The sequence below is a fragment of the Rhodamnia argentea genome, chromosome 8 (genome assembly GCF_020921035.1).
Source record: "Rhodamnia argentea isolate NSW1041297 chromosome 8, ASM2092103v1, whole genome shotgun sequence".
In the NCBI taxonomy this organism is placed as follows: domain Eukaryota; kingdom Viridiplantae; phylum Streptophyta; class Magnoliopsida; order Myrtales; family Myrtaceae; genus Rhodamnia; species Rhodamnia argentea.
The window spans coordinates 10,079,607-10,099,641 of NC_063157.1; the positions used below are offsets into that span (position 1 = coordinate 10,079,607).

At 43.7% G+C, this 20,035-nt stretch overlaps 3 protein-coding genes across 4 annotated transcripts; 2 read left to right on the forward strand and 1 right to left on the reverse strand.

The window, feature by feature from the left end:
• Positions 1–907: 907 nt before the first annotated feature.
• LOC115736813 (gibberellic acid methyltransferase 2-like) lies at positions 908–5,209 on the forward strand. Of its 2 annotated transcripts, XM_048284652.1 has the most exons (4): positions 908–1,469; positions 1,587–1,695; positions 1,889–2,182; positions 4,670–5,209. In XM_048284652.1, exons 1-4 carry the CDS (start codon positions 1,102–1,104, stop codon positions 5,030–5,032), a joined length of 1,134 nt encoding a protein of 377 aa, XP_048140609.1. In that variant the 5' UTR covers positions 908–1,101; the 3' UTR covers positions 5,033–5,209. The 2 variants fall into 2 exon arrangements, with proteins under 2 accessions (XP_048140609.1, XP_030524543.2); XM_030668683.2 differs by having other exon boundaries at positions 910–1,695.
• Positions 5,210–7,522: 2,313 nt separating this feature from the next.
• LOC115736689 (L-ascorbate oxidase homolog) lies at positions 7,523–9,689 on the reverse strand. Its single transcript, XM_048284620.1, has 3 exons — positions 9,329–9,689; positions 8,131–9,240; positions 7,523–7,992 (listed from the first exon to the last, which is right to left on the reverse strand). The coding sequence occupies exons 1-3, from the start codon at positions 9,571–9,573 to the stop codon at positions 7,692–7,694; spliced, it is 1,656 nt and encodes a 551-aa protein (XP_048140577.1). The 5' UTR covers positions 9,574–9,689; the 3' UTR covers positions 7,523–7,691.
• Positions 9,690–14,490: 4,801 nt separating this feature from the next.
• On the forward strand, positions 14,491–16,797 carry LOC115736703 (L-ascorbate oxidase homolog). The gene is made up of 3 exons (XM_030668530.2): positions 14,491–14,826; positions 15,073–16,182; positions 16,307–16,797. The coding sequence occupies exons 1-3, from the start codon at positions 14,516–14,518 to the stop codon at positions 16,605–16,607; spliced, it is 1,722 nt and encodes a 573-aa protein (XP_030524390.2). The 5' UTR covers positions 14,491–14,515; the 3' UTR covers positions 16,608–16,797.
• The last annotated feature ends 3,238 nt before the right edge of the window (positions 16,798–20,035 follow it).

A 20,035-nucleotide genomic window follows, 5' to 3' on the forward strand; every position in this document is an offset into this window, starting at 1 on the left:
ACTCATCTGTTGGCACAGAAAAATTCCTAAAACTACTGGTGCTCAGAGAAATGTGCTGGTATGAGTTGTATCTGCCCCAGATATAAAAGGGGCAGATTGCTGGCTTGGCATCTTTTTTCCCCCCCTTGTGTTTCCTACAACAGCAAGAAAGCGAATGCCGGGACACAGAGCTAATCAACAGCTCACCATTTCCGAATGTTCTTGGTGTGCATGAGTCTTGAAGGTAAAAGAAGGCCGGCATGGATGGACGACCGTACTAGCCGGTACAGAGATCTCATTATCGAGCAGAACACAGCAATGCCTTCGATCCATTTGTACCGATTCTTGGGCAGCTGAATCTTTAATGCTCGAACGGGGAGACTCGGAATTCTCATAGGTCGGTCCTCCGCTTAAGTCTTTCGAAGAATTAAGGGAGTGATGCCCTATCCAAAGGTTTTGAGCCAAAAATCATAACCTGTTCATCAGATACATAACTTGTTCTAGTGACCTCCTCAGCAATCTACGCACAAAATTAGATGATCTTGACATCACGTGTAATTCTTCTTGATCCTATCTTTTCATGTCTCCCATTGAACAGAGTTCTGTGGAATCTCTTGAGCTGATTAATTGTATTTTGTTTAAGACTAAATCCTTCGTCGGGACTTCGTGGTAAATAGACAAATCACAAACCGGTTGTCGAGCTGCCCGATTTATTCTTTTCAATCTATTCTCTGCCATGTCAAATCAATTGTCCATCAAGAAAGGAGAGGGGGAGGGGTTTTAGATACGTTTGCACGAGAATTCATGTATAAATTTAGATATATTTTCACGAGAATTCATATGATTATACATATAAAATATCGGATATGTCATGTTAAACACGCGAGATATAAGATGGTTTTAACTACTCTAGACGCACGATGCACCCACCTACCCGACCCGACCCATGTCAGTCATCTGAGTGGTTCTTATAAATTTCTCATTTCTGTCGAATCCAATCATACCTGAATGTACAGACACCATGCTGTAATAGTTTGAGCCACGAGAGTGGGTGAGAGAGGCTTATCCACCTTCTTGAGAGAGTCTTGTTCAGGTGTCTTTCATCTTGCTGAGGTAAAAACAATGGAATCGCTGCCACTGATCAGTGCGACGATGGTATCATCAGCACCGGCGAAGGATGTCACGCCGGAGCCCAACAGTAACACGATAGAGTGGCACAGCAGGCGGTGCACGTGGGGAGGGCCGATGAGCCTCCACAGAGTCCTGTGCATGCAAGGCGGCGACGACGACGGGAGCTACGCCAAGAACTCGGACGCGACCGCATCTGCAATCACCCTATCGAAGCCCTTGCTCCTGAATGCCATACGGTCCATGAAGCTCTTCCTCACATCCAAGCACGACGACTCGTTGAGGGTGGCCGACCTGGGCTGCGCCACGGGTTACAACACGCTGGCCACCGTCAACATGGTCGTGGAGGGCCTGAGGAAGAGGTACGCCGAGGAGCTGGGGTTCGAGCCTGAGTTTGAGGCCTTCTTCTCCGACCTCCCCTCGAACGATTTTAACTACTTGTTCAGAATGTTGAGCGGGGTGGTGTCCGCCGATTGCAGGCAGCGCTACTTCGCAGCCGGCGTGCCCGGATCGTTCTACCACCGTCTCTTCCCGAGGGCAAAGCTTCATGTGGCCGTGAGCTTGAGCGCCTTGCACTGGCTCTCTCAGGTGATGATATTTCTGCACTTCCACCTATTTTTGCCGTTTCTTCTCCTTCTTGCTTCATTTTCTGCTTTCATTCACAGTGGGCATTCTATGATTCTTCGCCGTAACACGCAGACATTTAGAATAGGGTTCATTTTTTTCTTTTTCCCCCAAATTTGCAAAAACATATCTTATGAACTTGTGTCTCTCTAGGCAGATACCGGAAGAAGTCACGGACAAGAGCTCGCCGGCGTGGAACAAGGGAAGAGCATGGATCGACGGGGCTAAGGAAGAGGTGGTGGAGGCCTACGCGAGGCGGTCTGAGGAGGACCTGGACAACTTCCTGCGGTGCCGGAAGGAAGAGATCGTGGAAGGCGGGGTATTGTTCATGCTGATGGGAGGGCGGCCGAGCTCGCAACAGCCCTGCGACCAGTTGGGCGATCCGGACTCGAGAGACAAACACCCCTTCACCACCTCCATGGACCGAGCTTGGCAAGACCTCTTGGACGAGGTATGTGCATTGCGTCTTGTATATAGGTACATACGTACGGTTTCCTACTTGACGTATACGTCGTCTGATGCTGCACGTATGATCCACACACGGTCTTATCTCTTGCCGTTTCACGTCGAACTTAAGAGACATTTGATACAAAAGTCATCATCATGCCTTTTACTTAAACCTGTCAAAATGAGTTATAAACTCATTTCTTAACTCATATATAATATTTTGACAAGAAAAAAAAATCCTCATATATGATGCATAATAATAGGATTTAAACATAGTGCAAGTGCTGAATGGATCATAAACGGATATACAACTTAATTAGACCCGATCCACCTCTATGACTCTCTTTTCATTTCCTCTTTTCCTCACTTGATCTCGCACTTACTTGCTCCGCATTCTCACTATAGTTTGGGTATAAATTTTACCTAAATTGCGTTAAATGTGGAAGTGATTTGGGAATACGGGTTAGGTTGATTATGTATTGAGTACGTGTCAGGTTTGGTAGGACTCACTAATTTGTGTTACATGAAAGTTGATCAAAATAGGTTAAATATGGTTACTTAGGTCAGACTATTTTAGATCCGACCCGACTCATCCGTTTGACCGGTCTACTTCTTACTGCAAATGCAATGCAATATCCCTTCTTGCTTTCTCCAACTTCGTAACCGGCATGACATCAGAACATAACACTTTTCTTTGCTAATTTAGGAGCCCTCCTCTCTGGATGCTATGCACGGTCAATAGTTCAATGTTTTCTTTTGTTATTCGAAGTTTTTTATTCGTGTGATGCATGGTCATATGACTAGATGTATGCGGTAAATTTCAAGCAAAGTAAAGTACCATGGAAAGTTGGGAAAATTATCCAAAAATTATTAGACCTATTGCACTTTTACTAATTCAATCCTAAAGCTTTCAATTTTACCAATTGAGTCCTAAACCTTTTCATGTTTTGTCAATTGAATTCATTCAATTAATTTTTACCGGAAATCACTGTCGTGGATGCCGACCATCCTAGGTAACATAGTTGTTGCTGATGTGTATAATTTTAATTATATTAAAATTTTTATTCTTTGATGGCTGCTCATGAAGGCCCTAGGCGAGGCCATCGTTGCCTCGCTAGGCGTGGGCAAGGGCACGAAGGCCCTCACCAGACTCGGGTGAGGATGCCTCACCCGTTGCCGTCGGGGCTACTAAGCCCCCGCCTAGGGCCATCGCAGCCTTGCCGGACGTGGGTGAGGCTTCTAGGTCGGTGAGGGTCACCGGCGATCCATGCTAGCCTAAAAAAAAGCAAAAGAATTTTTTAAAAAAAAAATAAATAAGTTATCCATGTCAGCACCGTCCATGCCACGCAGGGCATGTAGGACGGCCGGCATCCACATCATCAATTCCCGGCCAAAATAGTCCGGATAGACTCAATTGATAAAATGTGAAAATATTTATAACTCAATCGGTAAAATTATAATTTTAGGACTCAATTGACAAAAACACAATAGGTTTAGGACTCTTTGTACAATTATCCCATGGAAAGTTTGATGTAAATCAGTTACGTGCGAGGAGAGATAAAAATCTACTGAAAAAATGACTTCCTACTCTATTTTTTTTTCAACAATCGGAGTATCATTTAATGTGAAGTATCCGAAATCTTGAAAAAAATGGAATGATAATTGGCATGGCATTGATATAGGATACTTCATGAATTCAACAATTGCATAAAAAAATCAATCATTTTTTATTTTATTTTGAAAAATCAAAAGAAACGGGCTTTCGGAACCGAAGGAGGCAACGGGGATTTCAAAATTTATAGTACATAGAAACTAAAAATTACTACTGAGCGTCTCGGTAGCCAGGGGTTCCATCATCGGTGGCCACCCAAGCATAACGAGTTGATAGTCAAGTCTCACCTTTAAGGAACATGGTGATGTATCACCATCACGCGCCCGGGAGAATCATCCACATAGTTCTGAACTTATCGTGCGGCCGCCAATTCCTTCCAAAACCTTTTGATTTGGTAGGTTTAGTCCTAAACCTTTTTGACGGTTTTTCAGTGTAGTCATTATAGCCAATTTTAACTAGTAATCGCCGATGTGGCGTTCGGTTAGCACCGGCCAGGGCGCCGTGGACCTCAACTGTGGAAAGAAAAGAAAAAGGAAAGTAAAGAAATGGAAAAAAAAAAACTAAATCCGGAGAATTTTAAAAAATATTCATAAAAATTTTTAACGTAAGTGAAAATCGGTGCTGACTAGACTGTCATGTCTTATATTTTCGATCAAAATTGTCCGGAAGGACTATATTAGAAAATTGTCAAACGGTTTTTAATTACATTGGCTGAATTGAAAAATTCAGGATTGAATTTGTGGTCGTATAATTAGTTTAGGGCTTCCTAGACAATTTTCCCGTCATCACATGTATAGTTACCCTATATGCGTTTTCACATGTTCTCAATTTTTTTTTTCATAGTAAAAAGTTTGCAATTTCGTTTGAAAAAAAAAAAAGGGCTTGATAGATGAAGAGACTAGAGACGGGTTCAACATCCCGGCGTACATGAGGAGCATGGAGGAAGTGGAGAGAGCAATGGCCAAGTGCGGTGGGTTTGAGATCCAGAGGATGGAGTACCGGAGGATCCGAGAGCACTCCGAGGAGAAGCAAGAGGAGTGGGCCCGCGACCCGGCTTCCTACGGCCTGTCCAAGGCCAACCTGGTCCGGGCCACCCTCGGGCCCATCGTCGAGGCGCACCTCGGCCGGTCCCTCTCCCACGAGCTCTTCGACCGGTTCCGGAGGCGGGTCTCCGCCGAGCTCGGCCTCCTCGCGAAGACCCGCTTCTACGGGGTCATTGTGGTCTGTGCTATCCGGAAGTGAAGGCGGGTCGGGCTTGGTTTACATGGGTCACGAACCGCGGAGATATTCATTCTTCAAGATAGGCTATAATGTCGGACTTCTAGAAAAGAAATGGCGAATAAATCTTCTCTTTTTGTAATGTTTTTTTTTTTATATAAATTTTTTGAGGGACGCAAATGTCATTTGCTTGCTCTTTTAGCTACTATCCTACACAACATTATATTCTCATAAGTCTTGGACATGGGAACACTTCTAGAAAATCAAGGGTGGATTTTTTTTTTTTTTTTTTTGTGATCCGGGGAACCCCCACACGGCCGGCAGCCGGGGGATAAACCCGGGGGGCAACACGTGCTAGCCAGCACACACGTGCAACCGGTTAAGTCACCCTGCAACGCTCCTGGGATTCGAACACTCGACCTTTTGCGAGAGGAAGAGTGCGCGAACCAGCGGCGCCACCCAAATGGGTGGTAATCAAGGGTGGATTTTGGTCTTTTTAATATAAAAAGAAGTGGAAAAATCATCCAAACAATCCTAAATCTATTGTGGGTATGTAGATTATCGGATGAAGAGTAAATGACCCTATTTATAGGCTTCATAAGATGGCTATTTAAAGCAGCAGGTCATAAAACACAATCAATCGGGACCAATCAAAGAGGTCGAAGTCGAGGTCCCGTTTATGTTTGTGTGTGTCTCTTTGTGCTAATTGTGCATGAAACAAACATAGCAGAGAGAGAGATTCCAAGAAGAAGAAGAAGAAGAAGAAAACATAGGCGAAGAGAAATAAACAAGGAAAATGCCTTCAAAGCTTGTAACAACATGATAGCGAAATTATAAAATTCAGCAATGAGAGATAGACCGCGGGATTATAACATACAAGAGTGATCTACATTTACATTTTACTGCTTTAGGGATTTGCGTTTCTCTCCTATTTTGTTTGAACATCTAGAACTTGCAACAAGTTCAAGATTAGAGGATTGCTTCCAAGAAGATAACCCTCAAATTTTTTCAATCTATAGGGCCAGTTCTTTCGACCTTCCAGAGCGGTTTTCTAACTTATATATATTTGACTCCCTACTCGTTCCGTGGTCCAAATGCAGACAATTTGGATTGGGGAAATGCTTCTCTAGGAGTTTAGGGACGGTACAATCTCAACCGCCGATGCACAGGCCATCACCGCGTGTTTTGCTTAAAGCACTCTTTGATTGGGAGATCGAGTGATCAGAAATAACTTATAGTACTGTTGAACTGTCGGACTTGCAGTTTTCGATTAGCACAATCTTGTCATCAAAAACCTGTCCTATGAGCGCTCTCAATTCTTCGACCTAATGTCAAGGTCCTATAATACTAGATTACAACAAATAACCCACATCCGCCCCGGAAAGAACGGGGGCATCTCTACTGTCTCCGGCAAAATTCTGAAAGAGGATAACCGGCTTGCTTCCCTCGACGAGCGACCGGACCGGACTTGTTCTTTCCCAGGAGCAACTACGAACCGAACTCGATACTCAAGCTGTTCGGTTCATGCATGCTCCAAGACAGCCTTAAAGAGCTCGACTTAAGTGACCTGGTGCTGCATATCATGCTTCTTTCCGCTTTATTTTGGTTCTACAAGACGCCGTCCCGTTGGCGGAGCAGGGGTGGGCTTGAGATCCGAGAGGGTGGAGAATCGGAGGATCAAAGAGCACCTGGAGGGGAAGCAAGAGGAGTGGCCCGAGGCCCGCCTTCCCGCGGCGGTCCAAGGCCAACCTGGTTGGGGGACACACCGGGGGCGCATCGTCTCGGACCGTCCCCCTCCCACGAGCTCTTCAACTGTTTCCCGAGACGGGTCTCCGGCGATCGGGGCCTCCTGGCGAAAACTTGCTTCTATGGGGTCATTGTGGTTGGTGCCATCCGGATGTGAAAACGGTTGGGCTTCGTCGACATGATCTGTAGACCAGTTTTTTTTTCTGTCTTTGGTCGGAATTCGTAGACCAGTTCAATATTCATTTTTCGAGAGAGATTACACAATTCCAAAAAAAAGAAAAATTCAAGATATTCATAAAATGAAATACTCAACCAAATGTGACAGTACAAATGTACAATAGGACATTAAAAATTATTTTTCAGTGGACATAATCGTTTAGATTTACTTTATAGAAATCACTTCTTTAATCACATGTGAAACCAAATGATTTTTTGGTATTGCATTTAAATAGTACTTGAACTTTGGAGATAAAATGTATCGTTCATGCCGATTACGACGAGTTAAAAACCGTGTCTATTGCAAGAAAATTCAATTTTACATGTCGAAGAATGGCTTAGTGGTTAATACCTGACTACTCGAGGGACACATTAGACCGATGCATTGCCGTGTCGCGGATTTTGTTCAGATTTATCATGCAACATGGCTTATAAACATACATACCCGACTTTGTTTGCAATGCATTGAATTAGATTAGAATCATTTGATTAGATTAGAGGACAACCAAAGAATGAGATTCACACACCCCACAGAACAGAAGAGAATGATGCCCAAGATGAAACAGAGATCAGAAAATCGTATTAGAGTTTACAATGCTCAGGAAATCTCGACAAGGTGGCTCGACAACATTTACTCTCTCTACTTCCAGACCACCACTGTTTTTATGTTTTCCTTTTTTACTTTTCTAGGTACGAGATTTCTCGTGACAGAGCAAACACTTTAGATGGTGTAAGGGGCAGGCAACGGCAAGCCGGTGATGGTGCCGCAGCGCTGGGCGTTGTCGGGGAGGTTGTACTCGTCCCTGAGGGATCGCTCGGGTGAGAGGACGCTGATGTACATCTCCTGGCCCAAAACCCGCCTCTCCAGCAACTCCGACCTCAAGTTCCACATGCCGGCGTTGTCGAACGTCAACATGATCGCCGCCCACGACTTGGGGAACACCTGGATCGTGTGCCTGCTCACGGCATCGAGGAGGTTGTAGCTCTTCCTCTTCTCTGGTGTCCACCTCCCGGGCTCAATGCTGAAATCACACGAGAAAACGAAAAAAAAATAATGTGAGTCAACTTGTTCGATCAATATTCGAGTCGGACTATACTTTCGTTGCGAGAAGCAACATTGTCGTTGCACCGGCAATGGGCGTAGGTGAAAGAGTACTCACGCGACGGCGAAGAAGGAGTAGCCATCGAGGTGCCACGACTGGACACTCTTCTCGTGGTTCTCGAAGATGATCTCAACGAAGGTCCGGAAAGTGATGTTGGCCACATTAGGCTCCAAGGTCACCAACTTAGGTTCTTGCTCTGGTGGGCTGTCGGGGATCACGTTGTACTTGAAGACCTTCTCAGCGGCTCCAAAGTACTCGGCGAGCTTGAGTGGGGTCACGGGATTGACGTGCGAAACGCCATTGATGGCATAGCGGAGCTTGCCGCCAACCTTGGAGGCCGAGTTCACAAGCTTGATGGTGCGGGTAATGTTGATCTGGCCGTAGTGGTAGGATCCTTGAGGGTTTGGCCTGGCGGCGCTGGCGGTCAAATTCCATCGGAAGGATCGGAACTGATTGAGCGACCATGCCCAGCCCTCGGGAGCCGGGGGGAGGACAGGGGAGGCAGGTCCCTTGCCGTTGGTGTAGCGGAGGATACGTGTGGCAGTGATCACTTGCTTGGTGAACCGGGTGGAGGCGACCATGTAGTAGTCACGGGGCTCCTGATCGGCGGTCACGAGCACGCTGAAGCACTGCCCGACATGGACGTCAAGGGACTCGTATGTGTTCTGGACGGTGTGTGATCCCTCCATCTCGACCAGCTTCATTGGGTGCCCTTGGATCCTGAAGTTGAGGGAGTTCTTCAAACCAACGTTGCAGATCCGGTACTTGTAGGTCTTCCCGGGCTTCATGGTGAAGACGGGCTCATCGCCGCCAGGGCCTTTCCCAGACTTGCCATTGATGACGACGCCGTCGGGCCTCGCGAGGGTCCGGCCACTCTCCAACAGGTCCTTGAGCTGGGTGTGGGTCTTGGAATACCAGTCACCAATGAGGACGGTGTAGTCGTCCTCAGGATCGGCATAGGGGACAGGGATGAGGAGGCGGCTGTTCACGCGGAGGCCACCGAACCCACCGGCCGCCCGGTGCGTAGAGGTGCTGGGGTAGTAGAAGTAGCTCCCGATCTGATCCTTCACCTGGAAGTGGTAGGTGTAGTTCTTTCCTGGAAGGATAGGGCAATTGGTCCCCAAAACTCCGTCTTGCCAGGAGTTCTTCCTTTGCTGGATGCCGTTCCTGCAGTCGATAAAAATAAACCGTTAAGTCTAGTCGAAAGGTTTCGGATATCCAAAAAGAGAGAGAGAGAAGGAGGCGAAGGGGGAACCATGTCAATAGGAATGGCTCGTCGAGGTTGTTGAAGACATTGACGACGATGTTGTTGTTGGAGGTGGAGTTGATGTTGGGGCCAGGGAACTGGCCGTTGATAAGAATACCCCGCTGGGGGACGCCGAGGGGCGAGATGGTGCCGTAAGTGACGTTCCACTCGAAGAAGAAATAGGGATCCTCGGCCATCGCCACGGTGGCTCCGGCCAGGAGGCAGAACAGCGACACAAGCGTCACCCTATTCATCCTCTCACCCCCCCGGCTTTTATTTTCACCCGCTTACACAAAAGATAAAGTGGGCTGTGTTTTTTTTTTGGTTTTTTCCCTCTCTCTTTTCCCGGAAGAAGAACAGTTTCCTCTTCTTCTGCCTGGGCTGTGCTCCTCCTAGCCCCCTCCCCTTTTATAACGCCCCAGTGCCCCATAGTACGTTTACGCCTTCCTAACCGTTCGTCTCTCGACAATCTCTCCACGCCTCCCGTTGTCCCCCTCTCCCCCTCTTCTCTCTCCTTCCTCTTGAATAGCGCTTGGCTGGTTTCGTTATTCTTAGCTCCCCTCTCTCTCTCTCTCTCTCTCTCTCTAAAATTAGCACCGTTTGGCCGATTTCAGGAGATTCAACTACAATTTAGGACGACTTCATAGCCTGTCGCTTTGCCAACATGTGCTCGAGTAAATTGAGGTTCGCGGCCACGGACGGTTAACGGCTTCATTCGATATTAACGTGCCCTCCCCCTAGGTGATCATGTCGGATGGGCAGAATCGACCGCGAACCGTGGAGTTCGAATTTGATATGACCTGAATGAAGATCAAAAAGTTTTCGCATGATGAGAAGATTTCACATTATGGATGAGAGCCCATTTGATAAACTAGATTAATTATCTCCTACCAAAATAGATTCAATTTGTTGGTATTGTTATATATGCATATTGTTTCTAAGATTGTCATCCATCGACCAATACCCCAAGGCACCCGTCGCTTCCGACTAGGAAGACGGTTCGGTGGTTCAGGTCGATGGCTTCCCTATCCTGTGTTCGCTGGCGCAAGTCCATCTTCGAGGTCGGAACTTCGACAAATTCCTCAGGACCGTTCGTGCATCAGCAGCCCGGATCCGGTCCGTGAACTGAAATCTACTTGATGCAAGCCCCCTTCTTTGCCGAAATCCCTGACCCCACCAAACCTCTCCAGGTGCGTTTTAGGGGGCTATCAGCAAAACTCTTAGTGCGATACTCGTATAGGATCAGGCGGGAAAGCGATGCCCAACTACACTACAAGCCAGATCCTGGAGGGAGCTAAAACTCGATATATTGCCATTGGAGGAACTGTGCCTTTGCACTTCCTGTGACTGCTGGGTCGTGACGGCCGCCTTGATTCTTCTCAGACGAGCATAATCGAAAGTGTTGGCCGATCGGCCTATGCACGCGATATTACATAAGCTTGGATGTGCCGGGGGAGGATGATGAAGTGGGTCGAATTTGCATCGACTGACCATAAATTTACTATCATGCTCGACATTGGAACCAAAAGAATAATGATAACTTTGGATGTTTGGAACAAGCGAACAAATAAAGAGCGGGGGGAAAACTTATTGAACTGCAAATGCTTTTGCATTTGGTGTGTATGCTACTTCGAACTTCACAGCCTTTTATAGTGGCTATTCGCAAACAACTTAGCACAAATTGCTGACAACATTAAGAGAAGAAACGCAAGAAAGTCCACAAATTATCAAAAGCACATAAACAAAGTCAAATGAAAGACAAGACAATTAATGCCCTACGTGGCCTTCCGTGGAGAAATCTTTATTGACCTTTGTCACCCTACACTAAATGCTTGTAGCTTTTGTCTTCGTTCATCTTTAGGCGCCTATCGCGTATCAAGGCTTTCTTTGAAGAACACCAACAACAAATTCAGAAACAGTAGCCAACATGCTCAAATCTTCAACAATCAATTTTATTTTTCAAATAACCTCCCTTAAAATTGATTTTTTAATTTAACAACACCAAGCATCACTTTCGAACAAATCCTCCTTCAATGTTTGCCAAAATATCTGCAATCTGATCTTCTGATATACGTAAATTAAGCTCAATTTCACCATCTTTGACTCGCTCATGAATATAGTGATACTTGATGCCGATATGTTTGCTCCTGTCATGAAAACTAGATTCTCGGCTAATGCAAAAGCCGACTTATTGTCACACATCATTTTGATAGGACATGTTTGTTCATTTTTCAATTCACACAACATCCTACGAAGCCATATCGCTTGACATACCACCGAAGCTAACACCATGTATTATGCTTTAGCTATTGAGAGTACAAAACTTGTTGGTTTTTCGAAGACCAAGAATTTACTCCTAATCCAAGAAAGAAAGCATATCCGAAGGTACTTTTCCCGGTCTCTGTATCACTTGCGCAATCATTGTGTGTATACCCCATTAGACTGAAATTGTCAATATAGGAATATAAAATCCATAGTCACAAGTTTCTCTAAGATACCATAAAATTATTTTTGCTGCTTGCAAATGTAATTGATACAATTTTTTCATGAACTTGCTAATAATTCCCACTCCACGGGTAATATCTGGCCAACAATACTTTTGAAATAAGTAGGATTTACTAATTCACCTGTGCCTTCTTTCTTCAGCTCCAACCGCTCTACGATGAGAGTCCTAATTGGTTTGAGTGATTCAATTTTCAATCGCTTCAATATATCATTAGCGTATTTGTGATGTGAAATAAATATGCTATTATACATGCCTGCTTCACTTCAAGAGATAGAAAATATGATATCAATCCCAAATCTCTCATCTCGAACTTGCTAGTTGTAGTCTCCATGAATTTAACAAACATCTTTTCGCCGCTCCCTGTAAATATCAAGTCATCAATATAAAGACACATTATTATTATGTCACTATTGATATTTGACTTGATATGCAGTGTATACTCATACATGCTCTTTTGAAAATCATGCTCTAATTGTAGTGTTGATTCACGTGTATCAACACGAGGTGAATGTTTTAGCCCATACATTGCCTTTTTCAGCTTGTGTACTTAATTTTCATGCCCTTTCTTCTCATAACCCTATGGATGCTCCACATAGACTTCCTCTTCAAGGATGCCGTTAAGAAATGTTGATTTTACATCCATTTGATGGATCCTCCAACTGTTTTGAGCTACAATTGCTAAAAAAATCCAATCGGTATCCATTCGGGTTACTAGTGCAAATAATTCAAAATAATCAATGCATGACTTTTGCTTTTAACCCTTTACAACTAGTTTAGCTTTGTAGAGGTCCACCTGACCATCAGGTCTTTACTTCGCCTTGTACACTCACTTGACACCAATGGGCATCTTACCGAGTGGTAAAGAAGTTAGCATGTGTCATTCTTCTCAATGGAGTGGATTTCTTCATTCATTGATTGGATCCACTTCTCATCTACAACTGCTTCATCATAGGATACAAGTTCACATTCAACAAATAAACAAAAATTTACCATAATTTCATAAGTTCTATCACTATCACTTTCATCGTCTTTTGTAGTAAAGAAGTTAGCATGTGTCATTCTTCTCAATGGAGTGAATTTCTTCATCCATTGCTTGGATCCACTTCTCATCTACAACTGCTTCATCATAGGATACAAGTTCACATTCAACAAATAAACAAAAATTTACCATAATTTCATCGGTGGTTCTGTCACTATCACTTTCATTGCTCTTGTGACCACATAATCCCTAAGTTTTGTTGGCGTCTCCCGCAATTTGGTGATTCTGAAGCTGTTGTCGGTGAAGAAGATGTACCACCAGTCGAACATCATGGAGGTTTTTATATCTCTCCCTCTAATGGTTCATCTTCGTTGATGATGCTTTTCCGGTCACCCTTTTGGTTCCAGTCCCAAACTCATTTTCCAAGAACTAAACATCTCTGTTGATGATTATGTTTTTAATGACTAGGTTGTACAGCTTATAAGATTTATACACTTCTCACTTCTGTCATCCAATTTTTTCCTCCGTTCATCTGGTATATGGGGCTATGCCACGCATCCAAATACTCTTAGAAATGAAACATCTGGCTTGTTGCAGCTCCAAGCCTCTTTTGGAGTTCTTCCATTCAACACAAATACAGTACACGCAGTTGCTTCTGCCCAAAATTGTTGGAACCGAAAAAACAATGATAACTTTGAAAGTTTAGAGCAACCCCATAAATAAAGATCGGAGGGAGAACTTATTGAAATGCAAACGCTTTTGCTTTTGATGCATATATACTATTCTAAACTTCACAACCTTTTATAGTGGCTGATCGCAAACAAGTTAGCACAAATGGCGGACAACATTAAATGAGGAAAAGCAAGAAAATCCACAAATTATCAAAAGCACATATACAAATTCAAATAAGAGAGACAACTATAAATGCCGTTGAAGACACCCGTAGCCTTCCGTGGAGAAATCTTCAATGACCTTTGTTAAGCGTTTTTGGTCTCCACGCTTCAGCAGCTACTCTTCATTAAATGCTTGTAGCCTTTTGTCTTCATTCTTCTTAGACGTCAACCGTGAATTAAGGCGTTCTTCGAAGAACACCAACAACCACATCCAAAAACAGCAACCGACGTGCTCGAATCTCCAACGATTAGTTTTATATTTTTCAAACAAAAACCTACGTGTCCCGGAGAAGAAAAGCGAACGACGTTGAGGACCGCGAGTAAGAACTTGGACGAACCTACCCACTCGAATTGGACAATGATGACCCCCTTGCGGCATTCTTATACTTATCGAGAAGTGGGATTCTTATGTTAGGACCGCATTTTTCCAACAGCCACCAATTTTGTAAATTGTCACATTCTACTCTGATTTATAAAAAAAAAACCAATAGACATTTGATTAGAAGGTGCAATCAACTTTCTTTTCACTTTAGGCCCCAGAGTTTAAGGTATTTTCAAAAAAGGAACCTAATGGAAGTTACTGCAAAATAAGAGAGAGAGAGAGAGAGAGATAAGTATTACTATATTAGGATATCACAACGAAAACAGATGGTGGAAATTAGAGCACAAGACAGGAGGAAAAGGCTGGAGAATTTGACGGGGATTTCTACGGTTGACAGTGTCAACGCGTCGCTATTGATCTCATATATAAGAGAGGTGAACTAAACTTGGATGGTAAACAAGAGAATAGCAAAATAGAACAAAGGTTAGACAGATCCATGGAAACTCAAAGATCGAACGAGAAGAACAAGCCGCCGGGAGGCAAGCCGAGAGATAGTCGAGACATGGGTCTGCGAATCCCGATCCTGTTCTTGTGCCTCTCAGCTTGGGCCGCGGTGGCTCGAGGCGAGGATCCTTACTTGTTCTTCACGTGGAACATCACCTATGGCACGGTCTCCCCCCTTGGGGTCCCCCAACAAGCCATACTCATCAACGGTCAGTTTCCAGGGCCGAACATCAACTCCACCTCCAACAACAACGTCGTCGTCAACGTCTTCAACCACCTCGACGAGCCGTTCCTGATCACATGGTAAATGAGCTAAACTCATATCGAGCATTAAAGCGCTCATCAGGACCCATACTTTTCGTTCTTCGTTTCTTGATTAGCAATGCATTTTTTCCCCTAGTTTTATATGTGTATCATCCTATCCCATTATAATTTTGTTTAAGATAAGAAATTGATTACGACACCATTTACAAATTAGATTATTTACAGTGAAAAATAAAATTCGAATTCAATTGGATTCTTATTATTACCCTTTTGTTTTTGCCCTAGGAACGGAGTGCAACAAAGAAAGAACTCTTGGCAAGATGGTGTGCTTGGGACCAACTGTCCAATTCCTCCAGGAAAGAACTACACCTACCATTTCCAAGTGAAGGATCAAATTGGAAGCTACTTCTACTATCCGAGCACTGCCGTCCACCGGGCTGCCGGTGGCTTCGGCGGCCTTCGCATAAACAGCCGGTTGCTCATTCCTGTCCCTTATGCCGATCCCGAGGACGATTACACAGTCCTGATCGGCGACTGGTACACCAAGTCACACACCCAATTGAAAAGCTTCTTGGACAGCGGCCGAGCACTCGGCCGACCCGACGGGGTCCTCATCAATGGGAAATCGAACAAGAGCGGAGGAAAAGATGAGCCCCTCTTCACGATGAAACCCGGCAAGACCTACAAGTACCGGATATGCAACGTTGGCCTCAAGAACTCACTCAACTTCAGGATTCAAGACCACCCGATGAAGCTCGTTGAGATGGAAGGATCTCACACTGTCCAGAACACCTACGAGTCGCTCGACGTCCACGTTGGACAGTGCTTCTCGGTCTTGGTTACAGCCGATAAAAAGCCTAAGGACTACTTGATGGTCGCTTCGACCCGCTTCACCAAGACCGTGCTCACCACCACCGCTGTCGTCGGCTATACAAATGGCAAGGGACCGGCTTCACCTGAGATCCCAGCAGCTCCAGTTGGATGGGCATGGTCGCTGAATCAGTTCAGGTCCTTCCGATGGAACCTGACCGCCAGCGCTGCTAGGCCCAACCCTCAGGGATCATACCACTACGGCCAGATCAACATCACCCGCACCATCAAGCTTGTCAACTCGGCCTCTAAGGTCAATCACAAGCTCCGCTACGGCATCAACGGCATCTCCCACATGGACCCTGAGACCTCGCTCAAGCTTGCGCAGTACTACAACGTGGCCGACAAGGTCTTCAAGTACGATCTGATCCAGGATGCCCCAGCCGCCACGGTCGGCGACAAACTCACGGTGGAGCCTAACGTGGGCAACATCACATTCCGCACATTCGTCGAGATCATCTTGGAGAATCACGAGAATACCATCCAGTCATGGCACCTCGACGGCTATTCCTTCTTCGCGGTCGCGTAAGTCAACCACAAGTCTTCCTATTTTTCCTAACAACATATCATCAATGTCTCAATCGAACGTTGTCTTCTAGCGGCTTCACGTGACATCTAACCGTGAGAAAACCCGATGTGATTGCGTCAGGATTGAGCCGGGGAGGTGGACTCCGGACAAGAGGAAGAACTACAACCTCCTCGACGGGGTGAGCAGGCACACGATCCAGGTGTTCCCGAAGTCGTGGGCCGCGATCATGCTGACGTTCGACAACGCCGGGATCTGGAACTTGAGGTCGGAGTTGCTCGAGAGGCGGTACTTGGGACAACAGATGTATTTCAGCGTCCTCTCCCCGGAACGTTCGCTGAGGGACGAGTACAACATTCCAGACAACGCATTGCTCTGCGGGATCGTCAAGGACATGCCCAAGCCTCCACCTTACTCCATATAGAGAAGCTCCGGGGGGTTTTTTTGTTTTATGGTTTTTCCAAATTATAATGGTGATACAAGATAGGACAGGGAAAGTGATGAGAACTGACATGGGGGACTAAGAAAAAGGAGTGAATTTTTTCTTGGGAAAGATGTGGTAAGAGGGATCATTTTTGTTCTACACAATATTTAAGCAAAAAGATTATAGATTCGGTGCACGAGGTTTTCCGATGCGTTCGTTTAATTTTTCCGGTAATTTCGTTCCGGAGATTGTTCGGTTATTGTTGCCATCGCTTTGATTAGACATAATTACCATACTATCGGTGTGTTTTTTCACCCCTAATGTTCCGTGAATTGTTAGCTATTGGTGACCTCCATTAAAATTAAGTTCATGAGATGAGCTTGATTTCTTGCTACCCTTAATATACTAGCTAATTAAGTTAATCAATTCCTGAACTTTAATATAATGTGTAATGTTGCGCGTATACTTTTAGTCCGGGGATGAGGGAAATATAACGACCAATTTTTAGTTTTTAATCCAATATCACTTTGCATCCTCAACTTGCAAAAGTGCACCTTGAGTTGGATACCGCTTGGCACCTAAAACTAGTTAATGCTGTCTTTATTGGGCTAATTCCCTTAAAAAAAATTAATTTTTTTTACTTTAGGTCCAATCTCAATTATATCATGAACTTTTTATGTCTCATAAAATATCTCCAACTTTCACTCTAAATCTCAAATCTTGCCACCTGTCCAAAACCTACCACTAGTTTACTCAAAATTATCGACAGCAAAACTAATTAAAAGTTCATTATCGGAACCTACGTTTTCATCAATACCCTTATCTCGTAAAGAAGAATAACGACCTCATGATGTTGATCATATTGAAGCAATCAATGACGATTTTTGGACGAGCGGGTAGACTTCGGACTAAAGTAAAAGTTTGGGATTTTTTAGGAGACAAAAAAGAGATTGGAGCAAATTGAGACTGAACCTAAAATTTGAATATTTTTTTTTTTACAATTAAGCCGTCTTTACTTTCAAAATTGTCAATTTATTCTTTCAAAATTGCCCCCATGCAAGACTTAGATTCCCCACCTAGTCAAAACCCCAAAATCATTCGGACCAAAACCCCCGGTCAGCCGCCACACACCTCCAAGGTCGTCACGCTGGTCTCTGATCTCCCATGCCGTTGGCCGCTGTCTCCGAGCCATACATTAGGCATGTGAATGATATTGACATGCTGCATCGTTGATTCATCAATGATAGGACTACCTAAAGCACAAGAATCAAGCTAGACAAAATCGAATGGCAAGAATTCAGCCATCTTGTTTGATCAGTTCTGTTTTCAACTATTGAAGTTGGGCATGCATATCACAAGTGAAAAGGTCACAACCCCATCGAGATCAGTGACGTGATCGCTCAACAGCAAGCGAGGCAACCTTATTTACACCGCCTCTTCCATAGATATGGCAAAATGGGTCTAGAATACATACATTGACTTATATTTTGATGGTGTGGGTCATTAATGGGTTGACTTAGCTCTAAAAACGTGCTTAATGTGTCATAAACGTCGTGTTGCCTAACAACCGAATGGGTCTTAAATGGATTAAGAATTGGCCTATTTCAAACCCATAAAGTAAGTAGAGAACTTTTTCACCAGTGTTCTAGTAGTATATAAAGCGCCTCAAGCATCAGGTGGAGTTGGAGATGTCAAGACAATTTTTATAATTTTTATCAAATTTTCTATTTTTTTATAATTTTTATTTCTTTCTTTTCCTTTTTTTTTCTAATAAATCTGGTTGACTAGTCGGTTACAGGTGAGGATGGTCAAGCCCTTGCTGGTCGCGACCCTTGCCCAAATGGCCACCGGGCAAGGCCGCAATCCTTGCCAGACTTAGAAGAAAAAAATAATAAGAAATTAAGCAAAAAATAAAAGAGGAAAAAAATTTATAAAATTCGAATCGTTTCTTTCGCAAGGAGCGCATGAGAAGAAACTCTCATTTCCAGTTCTGTGCTAGAAATGGAATTAAGAAAGAACCATCAACTTCTCGGAATGAGGGTGCTAGAAATGCGACGCTTGCTAAATTGGTATACAACGAAGATAGGTAAACAAACATTTTGATCAAAAAGTGTGGTTATCCACGCCAGCAAAATGCGCAGTTAAGAAGATAACAAGAGATACCATCGAGTCTCTTGATCACAAAGGAAAATACGATAGATTTGACAAGATGTAACATTGCCTAATAAGCATCGTGAAAAATATGATCACAATTTTTTCCATTGTGCAAAAATTATCCTCGTGCACAATTTTTTCTATTGTGCGAAAATCGTGCGAAATTTGCCACTGAAGTTCAGATCAATGGGTTGTGAATGTTGTTGTTGTCAAACAAGGTACGCTAGTTGTCCTCGTGGATATCCAACTTCATTTTCCAGTTTAACATGACACGTGATGCGAAAGAAGCGAAAGAACCGAGGAAGAGATTAAAAACTATAAAAATTGTCCACGTCGTTGTCGGACTTGCCAAGTAGGACGTTTGACGTCCACGGAGCGATTTCAGATCAAAATTGATTGAAATGACTAAATTGGTACATCATCAATAAGGTTTAGTACTGAATTGACAAAATTAAAAGATTTATTCTTGAATTGGTACAAGTGTGATAGATGTATGACCTTTTTTTGGTAATTTCCCGTTGTCATAGCACATGCATACTTTTCTAGTTCTTTATGAGCATTTCAATCTTTAGGTTCCTTACTTTTTTTTTCTCTCTTTTTTTACTAACAAATTTTATTTTAGTTTATTTATCTTTCAATTTGATTAAAAAAATTATCCAAGTAACATATCCTTATGAAGAGTTTAAAGTAAGTTAAATGTTTTTGTATGATTATGTATGTATATATAGTAATATGGGTTGGGTTGGGTAGGGTTTGGATTGCTAAAATTGTGCTACATAAAAATGTACCAATATGGATTAAACGGGTCGAATTTTTTTTGTTGGAAAATGGGTCAATTTGAGTAGAACCATTTTCGACCCAAACCAAATTCGATCCAATCCGATTCACCCGTTTGATGAGCCTACGCTCCTGTGACAAATGCAAGCTTGTAGCGAGGTCGTGTCCTCTCCTCACCCCTCCAACGCAAACCTCCCCTCTCGAGCAAAAGTAAAAAAAATATTATCGGATATTATCAGACTATGAACACAGATATTATCGGACTATCAATCAGGTGGGACCAATGTAATAACATATCTCCATACTTATCTAACTTGCGAAATATTAAGATGTCACATTTAGCACGTCAAGAGTTTAACTTAGTAACTAGTGGCTGACAAGAGAAAGATGGATTACCCAGCTTAAATAAATGAAAATTTAATTGCAAAAAGATAATTTGGCTCAAACCAAAAGCAAGGAGCAAAATTACACTTAACCTTCGACCAAAAATAAAAGTA